Source organism: Ambystoma mexicanum, chromosome 6p, assembly GCF_040938575.1.
Source record: "Ambystoma mexicanum isolate Mex_15411 chromosome 6p, UKY_AmexF1_1, whole genome shotgun sequence".
Lineage (NCBI taxonomy): Eukaryota > Metazoa > Chordata > Amphibia > Caudata > Ambystomatidae > Ambystoma > Ambystoma mexicanum.
The window spans coordinates 913,281,291-913,301,886 of NC_090935.1; the positions used below are offsets into that span (position 1 = coordinate 913,281,291).

Here is a 20,596-nt window from a genome sequence, read left to right on the forward strand (position 1 = left end):
GATTGATCCATTTCAGCCTTCAGATCTTCCCAGCAGGCTGTTGCAGCAATCTGGTGTTGAATCCGTTCTTCAGGAATAATGGCCACTGGTTCAGATGGATTGAAGGCGTCTTTATCCTCCCCCATGCGGGATAAGGCGTCTGCTTTGCCGTTATGCACACCTGGTCTGTAAGTTATGATGAAATCATATTTGGCAAAGAAAAGAGCTCAGCAAAGCTGAAGCGATGATTGAGCTTTAGCCATTTTTAAATATTGCAGATTGCGGTGATCCATGATAACCATGACTGTGTGTCTTGCCCCTAGGAGGTAGTGTCTCCAGGTTTTGAGGGCTCCTTTAATTGCTAGCAATTCCTTGTCAGTGATTGCTTAGTTCTTTTCTGGTGCGGAAAATTTACAAGACCAAAATACTATGGGATGTAACTGTCCCGTCTCAGGATCCCTTTGTGATAGTACTGCTCCCATGGCTATACTGGAGGCATCCGTTTTAACCACATAAGGCAGATCAGGTCGAGGATGCCTAAGAACAGGCGCTGAGGTGAAGCCCTATTTTAATTCTTGGAAGGCGTTCTCTGCTTCGGAAGACCAGAATAATTTTTTATTCTTTTTCAGGAGAGAAGTGATAGGATGGACGATCTGTGAAAAGTTGGGGATAAACCATCTTTAAAGGTTAGCAAACCCAAGCACACTTTGCACTCCTTTGGTAGTGGTCTGGGATGGCCACTGAAGAATAGCATCCACCTTGCGTGTGTCCATATGAACTCCTCGTGGAGTAAGCATGAAGCCCAAAAACTCAACTTCCGTGACATGGAAGAAGCATTTTTTCTAATTTGGCAAACAGCCGATGCTGACAAAGTTTTTCCAGAACTGCCCTTACATGGCCAACATGATCTTCCTTAGATGCTGAGTAAATCAGGATATCATCGATGTAAACAAGGACACAGACGTCTAACAGTTCATGAAGTACATCGTTCAGGAAGAACTGGAATGCCGCTGGTGCATTGCATAACCCAAAGGGCATCACCTGATACTCGAAAAGCCCATACTTAGTTTGGAAGGCTGTCTTCCATTCGTCACCCCTTTTAACTCTCACGAGGCGATAGGCTCCTCATAGGTCTAATTTCGTGTAGATTCAAGCATTCTTTACCGGATCGAGTAATTCGGGGATGAGTGGCAGAGGGTATCTGTTCTTAACGGTGATTTGGTTTAACGCCCTATAATCTATACATGTTCTGAGGTCGCCCTCCTTCTTGGATACGAAGAAGGGAGCCGAGGAGGCAGAAGACTTAGACGGGCGGATGAAACCGTTGGCTAGGTACTGTACTAGGTAAGTCCTTAGATGTTGGTTTTCTTGCTCCGTTAAAGCATAGATTCGACTGCAAGGTATTTGTGCTCCAGGGACCAGGTCGATCTGGCAGTCGTAAGGCTTGTGTGGTGGCAGGGTATTCGCTTGTTCCTCTTGGAACACGTCCTGATAGTCCAGATACTCGGGGGGCAAGGCACCAGAGAGCCCCAGGATGGGTTTAGCCTTGACTTTCGGACTCTTCGCGCTCTTGTGGTAGCAGCTTTTGGCACATTCTGGAGGAAAGGTCAGCACTCGTGTTTGCCAGTTAATCCTGGGGTTGTGGGTTTCTAGCCACAACATTCCTAGGATCATCTGGAACTGAAGTGCCCCAATAAAATCAAAAGAAATGTCTTCCCGATGACCGTCCTGACACATCAGCATAACTTTGTCAGTATGTTGCGTTACTGGGCTGGGTGACAACTGAGAGCCAACCACTGTGGTGACGTTTTCCGATTGTAGTTTCTGCTGGAGAGGAAGGCCTATTTGTGCGGCCATGTTCTGAGCGATATAGTTTCCCACTTCTCCACTGTCAAAATATGCTTCCAAAGCATTTACCTTTGATGGTTGCTGGTGGTGGACTACGAGTACCGGAATGACCAGGTGTGAGGTCTGAACAAGTTTCTTCATTTCGCTCGACAAGTGGACCCCTACGCTTGTTGGGCGTTGGAGTTTTCCGGGGTCTGATCTTTTTCATCATTCATGTTGTCTGTTGCACCCACTATTTTCTTGGGAGGTTTCATTGGGCAATCCCGTAGAAAATGTCCTGCCTTGCCGCAATATAAACCAAGTTGTTGTTGCCTCCTTTTTTCTCTTTCAGCTTTGGATATAGGGGCCCATAACCCCCCAATCTGCATGGGTTTGGTTGGCTCATGAGTTTTCACGTGGTTATCCCTGGGTCGCATGTAAACTGACCTCCCTTCAGTTCTTGTGCGGTCCATCTTTCGGTCTTGTAACCTATGGTCCAGTTGTACCATCAAATTAATGTATTCTGCACAACACTTGGGAGGGTTGACCACTTGGGCGAGTACATCCTTTAATTCCCCACGCAATCCTCGATAGAACAGTGTGGCTCTCTTTTCTTCGGGCCAATTCGTTTGTGCAATGAGGCGATTAAAGGTGGCAATATACGTCAGCAGATCATGGCTTCCCTGTCTGATGGACAACAGTGCGTTATCTAGGGCTTGTCCTTGGGTATGTCTAACAAACAACTTTTCCAATTCCCGTTGAAATTCCCCAAAATTGTGAAGTACAGGATCATCCTGGTTTACTAATGGTATGGACCAATCTGCTGCGCTGCCTCCCAAATATGAAAGTACAAAGGCAACTCTAGCACTATAGTTAGATAAGGCCCCAGGGCGGCACAAAAAGTGAAGACGACACTGGTTCATGAATATGGTATATTTGTTGGGATCACCAGTGAACTGTTCGGGTGGGGCCAAAGGTACAGCCCCGGGAGTACCACTTGAACTGGTGGTGATGGCTGTGGTAAAGGGGTTGGTGTGATTCCGGGTAAAGGAACTTGCACAGCATGAGCTTGAAGCATCTGCCTTGCCAGATCGTCAGTTTGTTCTCGAGCGACAATAAGATCCCTTCTGAAGGCATTAGTCTCTTGTCTGGAGACATGCACTTCAGCCTGTAGTTCCCCCAGTAATTGGGCCAACTGGTCGGTCTCTGAGGTTTCCATAACGCACAGGCAGAGGTTCGGAGAGGCTTCGCGTTCGGTTACGCTCACCTGATCTCTGCAGGGACGTTGGGGCACGGTTGGAGCCCTCCCTGGACTTGGATCCCCTGGATCCAGGTTTACCTCCAGTTTCTGTAGTGTGGACTGCTCTGGTCGCTGGCAATGTCCTTGTGAGGAGGCAATGGATTTGCAGAGGCATTAAAAATGCTGCGGCTGAATTGCGATCCCCTTCAAAGCCCTCTTGCCAGAATGAGAGGAGCATGCGTTTTCCCATGAACTCACACCTCTTGTTTTGTAAAGATGATCTCTCCGTCCTGCTTTTCTTTAGCTGGGGCACTGTAGATAGACCTAGTTTCTTCACTGGTCCGTATACGTGATGGCCCAGACCGGCTGCGACCAATCCACTTTGGAGGTAAGTGTTCGTAACAATGATTATTGTCCATATGCTTTTGCAATGTCTTTCCCAATGATTCTTGTCCGTAATTCTTATAATGTCTTTCCTTTTCCCAATAGGTGTGAAGATGGCCACGCTACGTTGCGGTGTTGGAAGCAAGTCCACACGGTGCCAGAAGGGGAATGGAGGGGCCCCACTAGAAGGTAAGTAGGGTTCAAGGTGGTACGCAAGGCTTAGGTATTGCACGGTCAAGCATTAAATGTTTATGCAGTTTCTAACCTTGTGCGTTTCTTTTCTCTTGCAGGGATAGCCTGGTGTCGGATGATGGAGAGCGGCGATCCGAGAACCTGTCAGCGGCTGACAGATGGAAGATCCGAGAGGATGCTGGACGAGAAGAAGACTCCCGTGTAGGTGCGCTCGGACAGGAGAGGATGAAACGATCTGCAGGCGATGGATTTGCAGAGACAGATAAGATGCGCGCTGTAGATGCTGAGTTGAAGATGGCTGTGCTTCGAGTGATGGTGTGGCAGATTCAGGTAAGATGCGCGTTGCAGAGGTAGAGTTGAAGTAGATGGGCTGTGAGCGATGGTATGGCTGGATTCAGTGAAGATGCAAGCTGGAATCAGGTAGGTGCGCGATGAAGATGATGTCCAGGACCTGATGAGATGCGTGCTGAGCTGGAAACAGGTAAGAGCTTCAGACGGCGGTAAGCATTACGCTGCACACAGCAGACTAACGAAAAAACCTCTACATGTGGGTGGGGCTGGCTTAAATAGCCTGGCCCCAGCCACTTCCCTTTAGCTCCGCCTTTTGACCCCTTTAAAAAGTGGGGGAAATCAGGTATAATAATAGGCTAACGGGGAGCAAACCTGACCTGTATATAATTAGAACAACAAAGCTCCCACACCTAAATTAGGTTTATGGCATGTAGTTCACTGGATGAATTAGGGATCCACACATCAGTGAACGACAATTCAAACAAAGACAAGTAGAAGTTCAAGGAAAATACAACCTGACTTCATAGAACAATATATAATAACATAAACAGTTTTTAATAAATAGAGTTGTTAAAATCATCACATAAAACATAAAGTGTCCAGTGCTCTAAACTGCATAGCGATGTTCGTCACATCAATACTAATGTGCAAAATGTGCTTCAATTGTACAAAAATCGCAATTTCACAGTATCTCTCCTATAGAGATCTCAATTCAAATGTGCATAAAAATATGAACGTCTTTCAGTTATTCAAGTCTCCATTTTTACAATAGGATTGAACCACTTGATATTACAACAGGTGATACTGTTTTGTTGACAATGAGTACCTCCTGTCTAGATGTCTGGGTTAGTCAATACCTGAGTTTCACCTATTCGAGATTCTTAAGCTTTTATTGATGCTTTATATTAGTATCTCAAGTTTCCCAACATGTTTCGTTCCTCTAGTGGTTAGAATTACTATAAGGAACTTCTTCAGGGGTATAGATACACCGGGGCGTAACAACGCCTTAAACCCGTCTTGCAGTAGTCTCTAAGGAAGAACTTGACAAGTTGACGTTGTCGTAGCAGTGCGAATGGTGGTTTGTTGATTCCCAAATTGCAATTCTAATGCGTAATTATCTTCACCCTTATGGTTTCAATCCCAAAGGGAATATCCAGGCCAAACCGTATCTTAGTGTCAGTAAGACCACTCCTCAAAGGCTGTTTGAATGTTCAATGTCAGCGCCTTATGAAGCCTTGTGGCCGGCAGCTCACAACTCCATAGAACAAAGTCATAGTCAGTTAGTGCTCTTCTTAATCACAAGTCACAAAGGTATGGCTGGTAGATGAGTCCTAATTCGGGCGAGCTTTGCAGATGCTGGGTTCGTCTGACTGCTAGAGCTGTCAGTTGGATGTCCTCATCAAAAGTTGATCTTATGATTGAAGCTGCTGGCTCCGTGGGCACCGGACGCTGTACTGCGGTATACAGCTCAGGAGGCGTGCCTTGTGACCCCACCTCACCACTCCCATGCTTTGGACACGCCGCCAGGACAGGGTCTATTTGGACCCTTTAGAGGATGAAAGTGATGGCCCTTGGTTAGTGGCCATCACATGATGTCACTGCATTGGGCCCAACTACATTAGCTTTAGGCCCCACTTGTCCGACAAACCTGGCTATGCCTCTGCCTAGCATGCAGGCCATGGTAGTGCCAAGAGACTTGCAAACTGAGAGCAAGAAGCAGATGATCAGAGCCACAGGACTAAGGAGATAAGAGAGAAGTGCGACAGACACTTAATAAAAAGTGTGACGGTAAATTGATCATGCACAGATAGAGGTTATCTGATTAGAAATACTTGAGCTGCTGAGCCCAATGAGAAGTAATCCTGGTATTATTTAAGATTGGTGTTGGATTTTCTAAATTTAGCCCACACATGTATCTAACCCCTGATAAAACTTTGGTTAAGTCTAACTCTTGGTATCGGCTCATACTGATCCGATGAGGCTTTATGACACTCGGCAGGTTGGCGCAGTTGAATGACAGGATTCTGCAACCAATCAGAAAGAGTTCACAGTGACTAGTGCTGCTTATGGACGGTGATTTTTGATCTTTGAAATGCAATGGCTTTTACAGTACACTTTCTATCATGAAAACCTATTTCGCTTTACCGCCCTTTTGATCAGTGGGCTCAATGTTTGTTTGTAAACAAATCTAATGATCTATTTAGAAGCTTTATATGCACAGAGTGCCAATGTGCACTTTTAAAGGATTATAGCTTTTTTTAAATGTATTTCTCATCTACGCCTGTACGCATGTTGCATGGTACTATTTGAGTCAATAAACCACGTTATCGAAATGCATGAATACCTTATCAGATTCCATAGATTAACTCACTAGGTGGCGAAAGACCGTCAATAAAGCAATATCTGGAAAGAATGTTCGCGTGTAACTAGTTTTTAGGGTAGCAATTCTAAAATATTGACCATTTTAGTGATCTCTTTTTTTTCCAGATTCGGATTTGGGCTAGGAAACAAGTCATTCAAAATGGGTATGCTGACTATGCTCTAAATATCACAGGCCCAATCCTAAGGTTCCTGGAAGAACTACTAAATGTGAGTTATCCTCTTCAAAAAACAGGTACTTTGTCATTTTATTCAGAAACGAAGACTGATTAAAGAGACTCGTACATTATAATGGATACATCCCTCGCGAGGTGCTTTCATTTGTTTTCTGAAGAGTTGTGTAGCACAGCTTTGTTATTTTCGTGGCCTCTTGGTGATGGTTCACGTGAGAGAGGGTGAAGGGGAAGTTACTTTGAGGAGGCAGGATGCCAAAAGTATGGACCGGATGAGCCATGTTCTGTGTGCTGGTATGTTGGTAGATGATTTGTGGTGAGGGTACTTGTATGGGTATCCTGAAGGTAGCCCCTGGTGTAGACATACTGCATGGTTTGCTTCTAACTAGGTTGCAGATTTGAGGAAGACTGTGTGTGACCAGCAAGCGACAGAGGTGTTAGTGTGTGCAGGTGGTACTAGCTGGTGTCCACCTGCCGCGTCCTGAGGGGCCATTTGATGTATGTCGGATAAAGTAGAAAGCAGACCAGTGAGCAGGTTAGTGAGTGGAGCCCCACATAGCAATGCATTACATGACATAGCAATGCATGACAAGACATAACAGGTATAACACAGTATTCAAATGAATTGAACGGCTCTAAACTACCTAAAAAGACACAACATTTCCTCGTCTCCACACTTCCACTGGCCTCTGCAGACAGCTTCCATTTTCTCCTCTTCACTTTTCTGCTGTCAAACTATCTCTCTCTCTCTCTCTCTCTCTCTGTCTCTCTCTGTGTCTCTCTCTCTTCCTCTTTCTCTTTGTCTCTCATATTCCCCCTCCCTCCTTCTTCCTCTCTTTCTCCTCTGCCCCCTCACTCTCCCGGTCTCTGACATGCATACATTGTACAACGTGTGCGACTAGGATCAGTGAATGGAAGATAGGGGGAGGGGGCCGAATGGAGACTACACTCATTCCCCTTAGCAAAGCGCTAAAGCTAATGGAAGGAATTAACATTTTGGTTCGATTTTCACCTTTTCACCATTTCACCATACCACAATAAGGTGGTTGGCAGCCTGAGAGGCGCCTTGAACCCACTAACTTACACAGGTTCTTTGCTCAGTGAGGCCAGTGCTAGCTGGTGAATTTTGTAATTGGAGGGGCCTACATGGTTGCCTCGAATATGCGGGAGTAACTGAACAGTGCACAGGAGCTTTTTCCTAAAATATTCATTATGCCTTTGCCCAGAATATATGCCAGTGGAAATATACGTTTTCATGCTGACTGTGGCCATACATATCCATGCAGACTGCACCAATATATGCCACCATTACCATTCAAGCCTGTTAGCTTTCCCAGTACATAAATGTCATGCCACAGTAAGAAAACGTGCCCAGACTGGCTGTATTAATCTAGGCCTGTCTAGCCATGTAATTAGACTTGTCATGTTTGTTTTACCCTTGATGCCCAGTACCAAAATGACATGCCACAGTAAAAAATATATGGCCAGACTGGCTGCAGCAATGAAGGCTAGTCTAGCTACATTATAACATTCATTGTGTTTGCTTGATCTTCAATTCCCAGTAAAAATACCAGGCCATGGTAAGAAAGTATAGCTACACTGGTTGCAGCCATGTATGGAGGCCTAGCTATGTAATATCACTCATCATGTTTGCTTTACTCTTGTTACCCAGTATAAATGATATGCCACACTAAGAAAGTGTAGCTAGCCTCGCGGCACCAATGTATTCCAGTACAGCTATGTAATAGCACTCATGTTTTCTTTACCCTTGATGCCGAGTGTAAATGCCATGGCACATTGTGAAAATATAGCTAGATTGGTTGCACCGAAGTATGCAAGTCTAGTGATGTAATAGCATTCATAATGTTTGCTTTACCCTTGATACCCAGAATATTTGGCATGCCACAATAAGAAAGTATAGCTAGACTGGCTCTCCCTTAGTATGTCACTCTTGCTACATAAACGTTTTCATCATGCTTGCTTTTCCCTTAATGTCAATTAAACAATACCATGTCACACTAATACACTTTAGCTAGACTGGCCACACCAAGATATGCCAGTCTAGCCATGAAGAAATTGTCTGGGAGCCCCTTTATCAAGAACGAACAAGGCCAAATAACTGTTCTATGGGAAGGTGCCCACTCAGGAGGTTTTACTGTTGTGATGCACTTCTCGTGCTTGTGTGGCTATTGGAAAGGAAGGAGATGTGTTGTGAGGTGCTTGTAGGGAGCGTGCTTTATATGTGTATGTCATTGGAAAGGAAGGTGATGTGTTGTGAAGTGCTTGTCCCTGTATGTAAGAGCTGGTGATGTCATGTGGAATGTTTGGTGTTGAATGATGTGTGAGGATTCCAGACAAGGTCAGTTAAGCCTAAGTGATGGGACCCATTGGTTCTGTTCAAGACTTCAGACTTAATGCTCTGTGTAGGGATTACGTCCCAGAGTAGTGAAGTCTTAAGTTTGAAGTCAGTGTAGGGATTCCGTCCCAATAGAGGAAGATAGCACCTTCCCAGAGCATTAAGTATGAAGTCAGTGCAGGGATAATGTCCCAGAAATATTTGAGTTGCATCTCTCCATAAAAAGATGCACGGTATGGATGTTTCGTGTGAGGTTCCTTTGTTTGTGTTCTTTGTGTTTGTGTGGTATTGGAAAGGAGGGGGATGTGTTGTGATGCACCTCTCGTGCTTGTGTGGTTATTGGAAAGGAAGGAGATGTGTTGTGAAGTGCTTGTAGGTGGTGTGCTTTATATGTGTATGTTGTCATTGGAAAGGAAGGAGATGTGTTGTGAAGTGCTTGTCCCTGTATGTAAGAGCTGGTGATGTCATATGGAATGTTTGGTGTTGAATGATGTGTGAGGATTCCAGACAAGGTCCGTTAAGCCTGGGTGATGGGACACATTGGTTCTGTTTGAGCTGTCTTGCTATAACCTGTAATAAACATGTCTGAAGAAGCTTAAGACTACAGAGTTACCAGTATTACATGTGTACAACCATATTTTATCTCACTGTACCTTTTACAGAGTAGAAATAACCATTTGCATATCAGTCTGGTCCCACCCACTTAGGCAGTACATCACCAAAATGCTAGGCAAGTCGCCCCGGAACAAGAGTGCCAATAGCAACCCCAGACCCATGTTTTGGCCTTGTCGGGCCTCATCAGTGAGGTGAAGCTGTGCCTCTCTAAGCACAGTGTCTGCATTCCCCTGAAAACCCAAGTTCCTAAGAATTCAGGTCTGCGAGCCCATCTACTGAGAACGAACACAGTGAAACATGGTTGGAGACCCTGTGAGCGGACACCTACTCACAGAAAAGGTTATTTGGCTGCGTTTGTTCTCGGTACAGGGGCTCCTAGACTGTTTTTTTAAAACTATGCCATAACACTCATATGTGCTTTATCCTGGATGCTCTGTGTAAATGCCATGCCGCCAGTAGCACCTCCCTAAATGTAGAGGCCCAACCCCCTACACTCAGTGCACACACGATTTCATTCACATTCACAGAACATACACTTTCTCATTCATCCACGCATTCATATATTCACACGGCATACACTCTCATTCACCCATGAATCCATATAACACTCAGACAACTCCTTGCATGCATACATACATACACACAAACATCCGCACATTCCCACATGGGCACTCAGACAATCGCACTAGCATGCCTGCATACATACAAACACATTATGCAATATGCATATTTACATTTCACTTACCTTATGCTCACACTTTCATCATGCCGACACCATCCACAACACGACCAGAAGACTGTCCGGACGCAGAGCGCGCTGAGTTACCGAATAGGAGAGGACGCCTCTCCTGTCAGTCAGCGCCTCCTATGCTAGTGGGACAATTATAAGAAGCGGCGGGGCTGTGCTTTCTGTACCCCGCCGGGCTCTTATCCTTGCGCTCTGCACATTTTCTGGAGCTTTGGCTCTGCACTGATAAAAACATAGCGAGGGGACGACGTGCCCTTGCTCAGAGGCAGGCAGCACAGTCCCCTCTAGATAATGCACTGTGCTGCCTGCCACTCTAGGGAGGGAACGTTGGCCCTGGCCCATGCATATGGGTTGCCACTGAGTGGGGCTTGCTGTGACTTCTGTCAATCAGGTCAATGACCGTTGGGCAAAGAAGGGCGTGATTCAGGTGTTCCTCAGGAGATCGGGCTATGGGTCTTTTCGCCCACCAGTGGATGTGGTGTTTCCAACAGACCTCGAGCTCCTCTCACATGGCACACACAGTCACGGGTCAATACGCCACCCCTCCACTCCCCTATTGTTATGACGGAGCCATATAGCACATATGGAAAATGTATTTCCTTGATACTAAAATTAAATTAAGGGTTACAGGGCTACAAAAAAGTTGCACTTTTGTAATTAGAATGTTTAAGAATGTTTAAGTTGGAACGCGTATATGTTTATAACAACAACAGAAATAGAGGTTATTTGGCATGTATGGTTTCCCAGCTAACCTTTGTCTGCTGGCTGTCAGTTTGCTTGCAACACTTCTGCTTTTAAATAAACCAACCCACTCATGCACGTTAGGTACCACAGAAACCTTTACAACACTGATGATACAAAATCGGTATAACATGAATGTTTATCTTTTGTTTTAGCTTAATTGTTTGATACTTCCGTCTCTATTTTGGATGGACTTGTTCACTGTTCATAAGACTACTGTAAATTATCAGTATTCCCTAAAACGTATAAACACCTGGGGGCCCATTACGAGTGTTATGCATGCCGCGTATTTCGGAATAATGCATGTTTCACCATTCTGGACTATTATGGGTTGGCGAAAACCATTTAAAAAAAAATGTGCCTCCTTTTGTATGGTAGTAAATCCCTGAAGTCGAGAGTATTAGCAGAGGTGGTATTATCTATGTAACCCTACCACATGCGGCAAAATCACATTTCCCCAAGAACTCCAAAATGGGGACTAACTAAATGTAAATAGTCCACATAACTTTAAATCAGGTGGACCCTTCCTGTTAGCACACGTTTACTGCATGCTGTAATGGTAGTTTTGTAAGCATGTAATGAAGCCAGAAAACGCAATGTTACAGTGGTGTAAGGAACCAAAACATATTTTTTTTGCTGGCCTACACAGACCCTTCAGATGTACCTGCTCAACTGCATGTCCTTATACAGTGAGGACGGCAGCAGTCCATGGCCATTGCTGCTCTTCTGTCAGCTCAGCCTCCAGAAATATCTGCAACTGCCTGTGTAGCATACACCCCTTGTTTCCCTGCGATGGGTTCTGAAGGACCACCTAAGACATATGCCACAGCTACAGAAGCTGCTGGCAAGCTTCATCATGTATGTCACCATAGAGCATGGACATGGTGCACTCCTGAGCCTAATGCAGCCATGACTTCACAAAGGCTCATAAGGGCACACTTTGTGGTTCTCTAAATTAAGTGTGCAACTCTTATGCAGTTTCAGGCTTGGGCTTTGGGCCACATTACGGGTTTGGTGGTAATTCAGCGGTAAATCAGCCTAATTACTGCCAAACTCAATTACTGTTACCCCCATTTGGTCACCCGGATTTAATGTGGGATAACAAGCGGTGGTACCCCGTTGTAAATCCCCATAGGACTACATGGGGATTTCATACAATTACCGCCAGCTGTAATTACGCTGTAGTAATTCTACCAATTCTTGGTGGTAAAGTGGTGACTTCACCACCAGCCTTTTGCAAGAAGTAAATTCTCCACTTCACTGCTAAACTCCTAGTACAACAATGCGGTAATGCAGAACTATTGGAATTATTGCTGCACTTCTGCCATTTTTACCCGCACAGTTGTACTTTTAATGAGGCCCCTTATTTTTTTCAAATGATGTTCTGACTAGAGCAAAGGCATTAGAGGCACACTCGGCCTCAAAATAAGTTTGGTGGTATCTCGGCAGTAAATCTGCCTAGATACAACCAAACGGTATTATCATTACCGCCACTTGATCCGGTGCTAATAATGGCGGATTACAAGTGGTGGCAGGGGGTATTTTTTAGAAAAGATTTCTCTTGGAGCAACTTTTCCTCCATAGTCTATGAACCCCAAAACCTTTAGCATTTGTTACTGTATCCTGACGTGGCTTTATACAGTGGAGCACAGCGGTCAGCTACACTCCACTGGGCTTTATCTCATTGTTATCAGGAAACTGACATTTCCTTCAGGCTGTCAGTACTGAGAAACCTTGTTTCTCTTAGTCGTATGACTTTGTTGCCACTTGTTGGTAACATGTTATCATTGCTCAGAGTTTGTTACAGTACCACGCAATGGGGCCAATGTGTTTATGACCCTAGACACCCTCTAAGGATATTTTGGTGGTTGAGCAATGTGCCTTGGAACAGACTGGTGGCAGCAGTAGTTTTTTCTTGTATTTTGGTAACTTTCTACCGAGCCCTATCGGGTTTACTGCGTTTGGCTCATGACTGTGGCTAGTGTCCAACATGGCTGTGCCACCAGGACTTTTATCTGTTCCTTTGGCCAGTTTGTCTTTTGGCCTTCCCCCTACTCTTCCAGGTGCCGTATTTCCGTATTTGGGCATGCAGTTGCCTGTGAAAGCTGCTTCTTTCGTGGGTCCCTGCAGGTTATATATGTAGGCATCCAGGAGGTTGGCTGGGACTGTCAGGTCTCAACCCACATTACTGGTGCCAGGGTGTCTGGTGTGCATGAGAGCATGAGGACCACAGTGGTTCCTGATTGGACCACTGCTGTATGGGGCAGATCTTCTCATTGGTGGGCTGGGTGCAAGCACTCGCCTGGTTTTGGATATGAGATGGGGCACGGTGTCCATTCCAGCGGATCAGCAACATATTTGAATGGATCTGCAGAAGGAACCAAATATCCTGAAGAGCCGAGCAGAACAAAGGATGATCGTGAGCCACAATGAAGAGAGATTGCACCCAAATCCTGTTGTTGTACCTGACGAGCCCTACTCTGCCTTTGATCTCAGAAGACCTTTGAAGGTGATTTGAATCCTTGGCGTGGTGGGACCAATCACTCTCGATACCCCCTGGTGACCCTGCAAGTAAGCCTTTTCTGAAGTGACCTTGGGTTATCCAGTGGACTGACCAGCTGAAACCTTGGGTACCGGGCAGGAGTGTCTCCTTTATGAGTTTCGACCAGAGACTTTGAGGAATCCAGGATTATCGAGATAAGATGCTTGCGTCATTCCACAAGTGTTGAGTTCCCTTGCGTCACTGTGTGACAGTGACAGTCCCTGAAGGCAGTTTTCCTTCATTCCTTCATGTGCCTTGAGCCGTGCTGCAATTGTGTTTTCTTTGTTCTTCATGTGAATCAAGAGTAGCAGCTCCTGTCCCGTACCGGACCTGTGCCTGCACACCCAGCGTGTGTGCATTTGGAAGCCAAACTGAGGGCGTGAAATTGAACCAACTACCTCTAGACCTGCCAAGTCTGGACCAAAACTAGGGGCAGTGAGTAGTGAAGTCACTTACCAGTGGCCCTTTGTTCACTCAAACGCATTTAAGCATTGAAGGTTATTTTGGCCTTCCTTTTGGCTTGGGTACTCTTTGCTCCCTAAACCCCTCTAAAAGTCATGAAAAACTTTGTTCACCGTAGCAGATCCTCACCTTACCTTTGGAACCCGTTTCACCCCTTCAGAGTTCTTCCCCTAACTTTTCCCTGCATCCCAAGAAGTACTTTGTGAACGTTATGGCCGACCGGGAGCTTTTATGCACGCATCCAACATTGAGCATAAGACTCCATTCTTCTTAGAGCTGGACTTATAAAGTTATATTTGCCATCTCTGAAGGTTGTCTGTGCTATGAAAGTTATTCGCTCTTAACTTTCACGTACTGACTTCAGTAATTGTATGAATGTTACATAGTGTGTTGCTTGTGTCATATTTTGCTATTGCATTTCATGATTCATTTGTGATATTATTGGGCCTATAATAAATAGTATATTTTGTTGTATACGTCTGTCTAATTGTAATTCTTGCCCTTTCACTGTGTGTGCTCCTTGGAGACCCTTGATCACTCTCACCTCTCATGAAATGTAGCCTTGACTGCTCTCCAAGCTACCATGAATTGGTCTGGCTATCTTCCCAGAAGTGTTCCCCTGTTCATCTAACAAGGGTGGCCTCCTAAAGAGCTGTCCAACAGGCCAGAGTTTAGAAATCCATTCTAAGAGTGTTAGTCCCCATTAATTGGAGTCCTATGGGGATTTTGGCATTAATTCCGTCAGCAGTAGTACCGCTCAATTGGCCGATTTTGTGAGGCAAGGTGGCGGAATTACCTACAGCTTCTTGCTGGAGGTTTTTCCTCCACCTTACCCCCAAACCCGTAGCGCAGTAATACTGTGGTAACAATATTACTGCTGCATTTTTACAGCACCTACCAACTTGTAATGAGGCCTCATAGCTCTTTTTCAGCATGCATAATTGGGTAAACCAAAATCCAGTATTATGAAAAAAGTCTATTTATTATATTTTGATGGAAGACACAAGTATTTTGCTAAGAGTACCATCGTTCAGCTTCCTCCTGCTCATTCAAATCAATCAGAGCATGATCAATAGTGATGACTATTCACTGACATCGACTGTATTAATTGACAACTCTGGTAGGCCACACTGAGGGCAACGATGACTAATAACAACTCTCATCTTTAGTATATACACTGTCAAGTGAGAGGAGTTTGGCTACTTTTGGATATAGTTGTCGTGGCTACAAAGGTGAATGCTTATAGAGATTACAGACAATCTGTATCGCCCCCTTCCTAATTTTCCCACTAAACGTTACGCAGACTCATTCCATTTTGAATAAGTTCAGAGCAGTGCCCATTATGGTCAGTGGGGATGAAAACGATCTCTCAAGGCATAAACATTATGCAAGATTGCCTTACCAAGCCTACTGACATGGACAATGGGAGTCCACACTGGATCTGTTTACAGTAACTATGCACAGAAGACCAGGTCAGAGTGTGACAAATCAACTTCCAGGGAACCAGTGCTCCAGAGATGAATATCGGTTTCTAAACCATCAATCAACCCCACACCTCTAGTACATCAGAAGGGATCCGGACAGATTGGAATGCAAGTAAATTATAAGACCTCTTTGACCTCTTTGTCCAATTTTGGTAACATGGACGGAACGGCAGGCTTATCTCCGCAAGGTTGTAGATCGTTGGTTACTTGCAACACAGCGAAAATATAATTATTACCCAATGTTAAAAGGGACTGTCCAGTCAAGGTTGTATACAAAATATCTACTATATTATTATTACCACAACAGACAGTTCTAGCTCACTATAAAGTAATTTGTCTTATAGTTCAAGATTATTTGGTTTCAGCACCAAAAGGACAAAGGGTCATAACTTTCTCAAAGGCCCAGGGGGGCAGAACCACAATGTAATTTGTGCTGAAGACGTTCTTGCTGCTCGACAGCGTCGGGCGGTTCCAGGGTGCTTTGCAGCCCATGAGTCAGAGTTAGTGGCAGGAGACAGCTGTCGGTACCAGGTGGCAAGCAGTTTGGCAAGCGAGGATGGACGGATGACTGCAGGCTGTCCGGCGTGGTGGCTCAGGACCAAGAATCGTTGTCTCTGTGCTGGTTTGCGGATCTAGAATGTTGGTCGAAGCATCTCAAACGGCTCTGGTGAAATTGTCCTCAAAAAGATGGGCGCTGGATGATGCTTGTGTGGCACTCCTCCCAGCCTCTTCGCAGGGCCTGTGTCCTTTTAAAGCAGATGACCCAAAGCTTGAGGAGAGTGATTTCAGGCAAAAGCCTTGGGCTTTGTCCAGAGACTCTCTGGCACTTTCTAATTAGGAAGCTTGCTGTGAGAACCTAGCAGGGCACTCTGTGTGCTGGCTGGGTACCGGTTCTGGAGCTGCTGAACAGGTCTTCTGAGTCTGGTATCTCCCTCTGTTCCCTGGGAGATGTTTAGGTTAGGGATATTGCTTCCCTCTTGGAACCCGTGGCCTTCCTTCACTGGTGGAAGATGTAAGGTCGGCTGTACCTTCGGCTCAAGTCCAAATGAGTCCTTCTTCTTACTCCTTGCAAATTCTTCAGATGATCTGATCAGTGAGGAGCTCAGCACTCTTTTAAAGCCAAAAGGGCCCCAGTGACTGGTGCAGCTTAAGCCCCCTTATTGAACCAATCCTGGGTCCCCACGACAATCTTCAGTGATGCTTCAGGTCAGAATCAGAGCGCTTGGCAACAGACAGGGGAAGGATGAAAACATATACTTCTAAGTCCCACCCATCTTCCTCTCTCCTTTACATCAAAGTGTCTCCCTAATTAACTCAGCCCTATGCGGTGCTTGGTCACAACATGGGTCTCCTTTGAAGTAGGGGGTTTCAGGCAGACTTTCGTCTCCTGCAATTCACATGCTTCCCTGCTCTGAAAGGAGTGATTCCAGACAGGACATTCACTGCCCTTTCATACCAAGGAGGGGTGTTAGTACCAAGTTGACACATTGCCTTGCAGAGAGGTGTTGGTCACTGGTGTCCATTGTCATTTCCTGCACCCAGGCCTTCCCCGAGGGCTGCTAGTTAACATTCTTCAGTATTTGCCACCCCCAGCAAGGTGTAACAATGGATATGCATATCAATGGGGCCTTGAAATGCTAATCAGGATGCCCACGGCCAGAGGCTTTTGATGTACCCACAGCTGTCAGTTGTCAGTTACACATGAAAGTGGAGGGTGGTGCTGGTAAGCTGTGTCCTCCCAGAGTACATTGCTATTTTTCTGCTGTGCGATGAGCGTGTAAAATATGTGCGGGAATGGCACCAGATATTTTCCAGTGGTTGATCGCCCATCATTCATTCTTTTTAAATAAACAAGAATCAAAGAGCCCAGGCAAGAGCACTCTGTCTGTGCGGATGGTCGAATTCCTCACACAGAGCTTTGCTTTTTTCTATCTGCAATGACTTCATGCCACATATAGGTTATTTATGTATGGCAGTTGTGGCCACAGTAGGGTTGAAGTGAGGCCAGAAGTGAGAGCACAATTTTGAAACCATTCTCTCCCAGAAGAAATGCAATATGCAGGGGCTCCCATTTAAACAGATTTCTGTAAACTTTACATCAGAGCTCTATGCAAGCTCCCAGGAATTAGGTAGTGGTTTCATAAATGTGCCTCCTTTTTGAAAGCCAAAGGCCACTGCAGCTCAGAGCCAGTCGCTTACCATGCACCACACTACAGAACTATATCAGCAGAGATCTCTTTGCGGTTGTACATCCTGGGGAACACTGCACCAGTAGCAAGAAGCCTGAAGAACAAACCTGCTCTGTTGGCATTCTAACCTGTGACCCGATGTTTGCACATAGATAGCTCTGACCAACAGGAGCATTAACCTTCTGAGTTACATTTGTGACTTTTCGCGCGGCAGATATAACACAGGAGCCTTCGTATGTAGGTAGGATATGAAGGTGACGAACGGAGACCCGAAGGGAAATGGAGGAGGCACCCGCGATAACCGGGGCAGGGGCCTTCCTCCTTCCGCTCTCTCATCCCTCCCCCCCCCGCGGGGGCAGGGGAGAGGGCGGCAAGAGACAGAAAAAGAGCGCCAAGCGCTGCAAAAGCCCCCGAAGGGCAACAAAAGAAAGGGGAGGAGCTTGGGATGCATAAGCGGCGGGCACCCGGAACAGCAGCACTTGCAGCCCTTCCAGCAGCCGGGTGCCCGCCAAGCAGGAGAGGTTTTTCGTTTTTCGTTCGGAAGGGGGTTCGAGCTGGTGTTATCGGTTCGGGACCTAGACGAGTTCCAGTGCAGGGAAGGTTCCGGTCTACAGGCGTTTTGCGGATGAAGGAGCGTCGGTAGAAGGAAGGAATGAGGTGAATATTTCAGGCAAGGGGGTGCCTTGTTTAGTTAACATGGCTTGCGGTAGTGCCAAATTGTTTATATTCTGTGCCGGGGGTGCGCGAGGGGCAGTCTAGATTTACAAATATAGCACGCTATGCGGGCCCCGAAGGGGATGGCATTGGGGCAGTCCAGGTGAGGGATAGACCGGTCCCTTAGTGGCTGCTGCGGTGCAGACAACCTCACACAGGATCAATTATTTGGCGGCCGTTCGCGGCATGATTTAACTTTGAGTGGAGAACGGAAACGCAGGTTCCAATGCCGCCAGCGCCAAACAATAAATGAGCACCACACACCGTGGGTAATAGTAAGCAGTGCTTAGATGCCCGACGGTTCCTAGCGCTATATAAATTCGAATTGTTTTCCCATCAGCTTAGAATTGCAGACGATAATGCTAGTCGGGCGGAAGGCGGCCAAAGCAGCTAAGATTGGGCCAAACCGACCACTCCCCCTTTGCAACACCGGGCAAGTGGACGTACCGGCGACCGAGTAACGAAAGGGGCGCTTAGGCATAGAAGGGGTTCGCCTTAAGGAGGGAGAAAGGAGGAGTTAAGGGGAAAGCGTCGCTTGGCAAAGTTATGGTGTGATCATGGGCTATCAGCGCCGAGAGCAGGTAGAATAGTGCCCACCGTTTACAACAAGGGCCGCTTCGGGTGGAAAAAATGTGAGGCAGTGGCCACTCTGTCCCAAGGACTTTGGGATTATTCGAGCCAGTCCATTGACTTTTGAGAGGACCATCCCTGCATCACAAATGCGCCCGTGGTGTTGCTAGAACCAACTCTGATGTAAAGCGTGCTACTCAAATGAAGCCATCTGCGTAAGAGCTCTGTGGTGTGGCTTTATAAAGCGCCTTCACTGCCTATAATTTTGTAGGCCCTTTGAACGCGACATGTCCCCTTGCGCTAGGAGATTTAATGCAAAGTATAACCATGGTGTACCGCACAGTGTATAATATTGTAAATGGTGCACCACTAACGGAGAACGCGTGAGGTGTAATGAATCCGGTTACCTGCCTATTAGCGACCCATTTGATATATGAAATGTCATGTATAACGCGCCTATACACAAGTATTTCAAGGCGCTCCGCTTTCGTCTCAATGCACGAACAGAATAGAGAGCCATTGGGGACCACTGACAACAGGGGCCAAAATAATACCGTCACTCTTACCAAGCTCTTTGTCCCCCGATTACACCGCAGGAGATCCGGAACTCAGAGACAATAGCATATTCACTTGCTGTGAGGTCACGCCAGTGGAATGCGGCATCCATAGTCCATGAGTGTTGTCATAAACCGTGACCGCATCCTCCTCGCCATTGTGCGTAATATCTTCGGAAGTGAGAGGTTTGCCCCTTAAAACATGGTGCCAACTAGAAAGGGTGTTCTAACCACCTAAAGCACACAGATACCATTAAATCGTGTCTGGGGTTTAAGTGTAACTTTTAAAAGCAACGTGGCTTTTGAGTCCAGTTGTGAAGCTGTTGGTTTAGTGTCCATCTCAGTTATGCGAAATGGATATTGATGATGTGCACTTTCCTTTAGCACTCTAAATAAAACGAATCGAAAACGAATCGAATCACTATTGAGGTGGGGAACGCCTTGTTTTGTAAAGTGGTCTATGTAGGGGATGGTGTTTTAGAAGCAACTCTTTATATTTCCTAGATGCGACGAGCTGAACGTACAGGTGGTGCGCGATTTTCCGGCCAATATGTCCTCCAGCATTAGGGGAATTACCGTGGGGAGGGGAAAGTGCATTACGTTGCGCACGAGAGCGGCTGAGGGCATGGTAGCAAGTCAGAGACAAGGCGACAAGCGGGAGATATCGCGTTCTTTACCCATTGCATTTTGGGGGGAAACCGGTCAAGGCCCGGTTTTCTTTTGGCAGTCTGGGACTTATAGTAGTGGAGGTCCCTGTTGATGACTGGGTAACACCGTCAGAGGTGGGGAGGTGTTTACTAGGACCAGGCGCCACACATACACATGCGTTATGTTGCTCATTGCAGGGGAGGTTGCGAGGCGCCCGCGTGTTCAGTGTGGGTGACATTGAGTGTCTCCTCGTAGGGCTTAGGCAGGGCATTGGCGCCCATGAACATCGGAAATGAGGGCGAACTACCATCAGTTGGGATGGGTGAGCAGTGCAGTGGGCTTGCATGGGTCATCAAGGGAATATTCCATGTTTACAGCCAGGTTTCAACTTGTCTTAGGTGTCGTTTTTATTTTGGCCAGGCTGAGCGACCCACTAGCAGCGAGGTGATGGTGTGCGGCCAGGGAAAGTATGGAAGGCTACAGCTGGGGGATTGACATGTGTAATTTC

General features: G+C 46.2%; 1 protein-coding gene across 1 annotated transcript in view; it reads left to right on the forward strand.

Annotated features, from left to right (window-relative positions):
* The window catches only part of LVRN (laeverin), a 933,533-nt gene that overhangs the window by 265,122 nt on the left and 647,815 nt on the right, over nucleotides 1-20,596 (forward strand). The window contains exon 4 of the mRNA XM_069625536.1: nucleotides 6,401-6,527. Within this exon, the coding sequence (XP_069481637.1) occupies nucleotides 6,401-6,527 (127 nt within the window). The remainder of the gene's footprint in view (nucleotides 1-6,400; nucleotides 6,528-20,596) is intronic.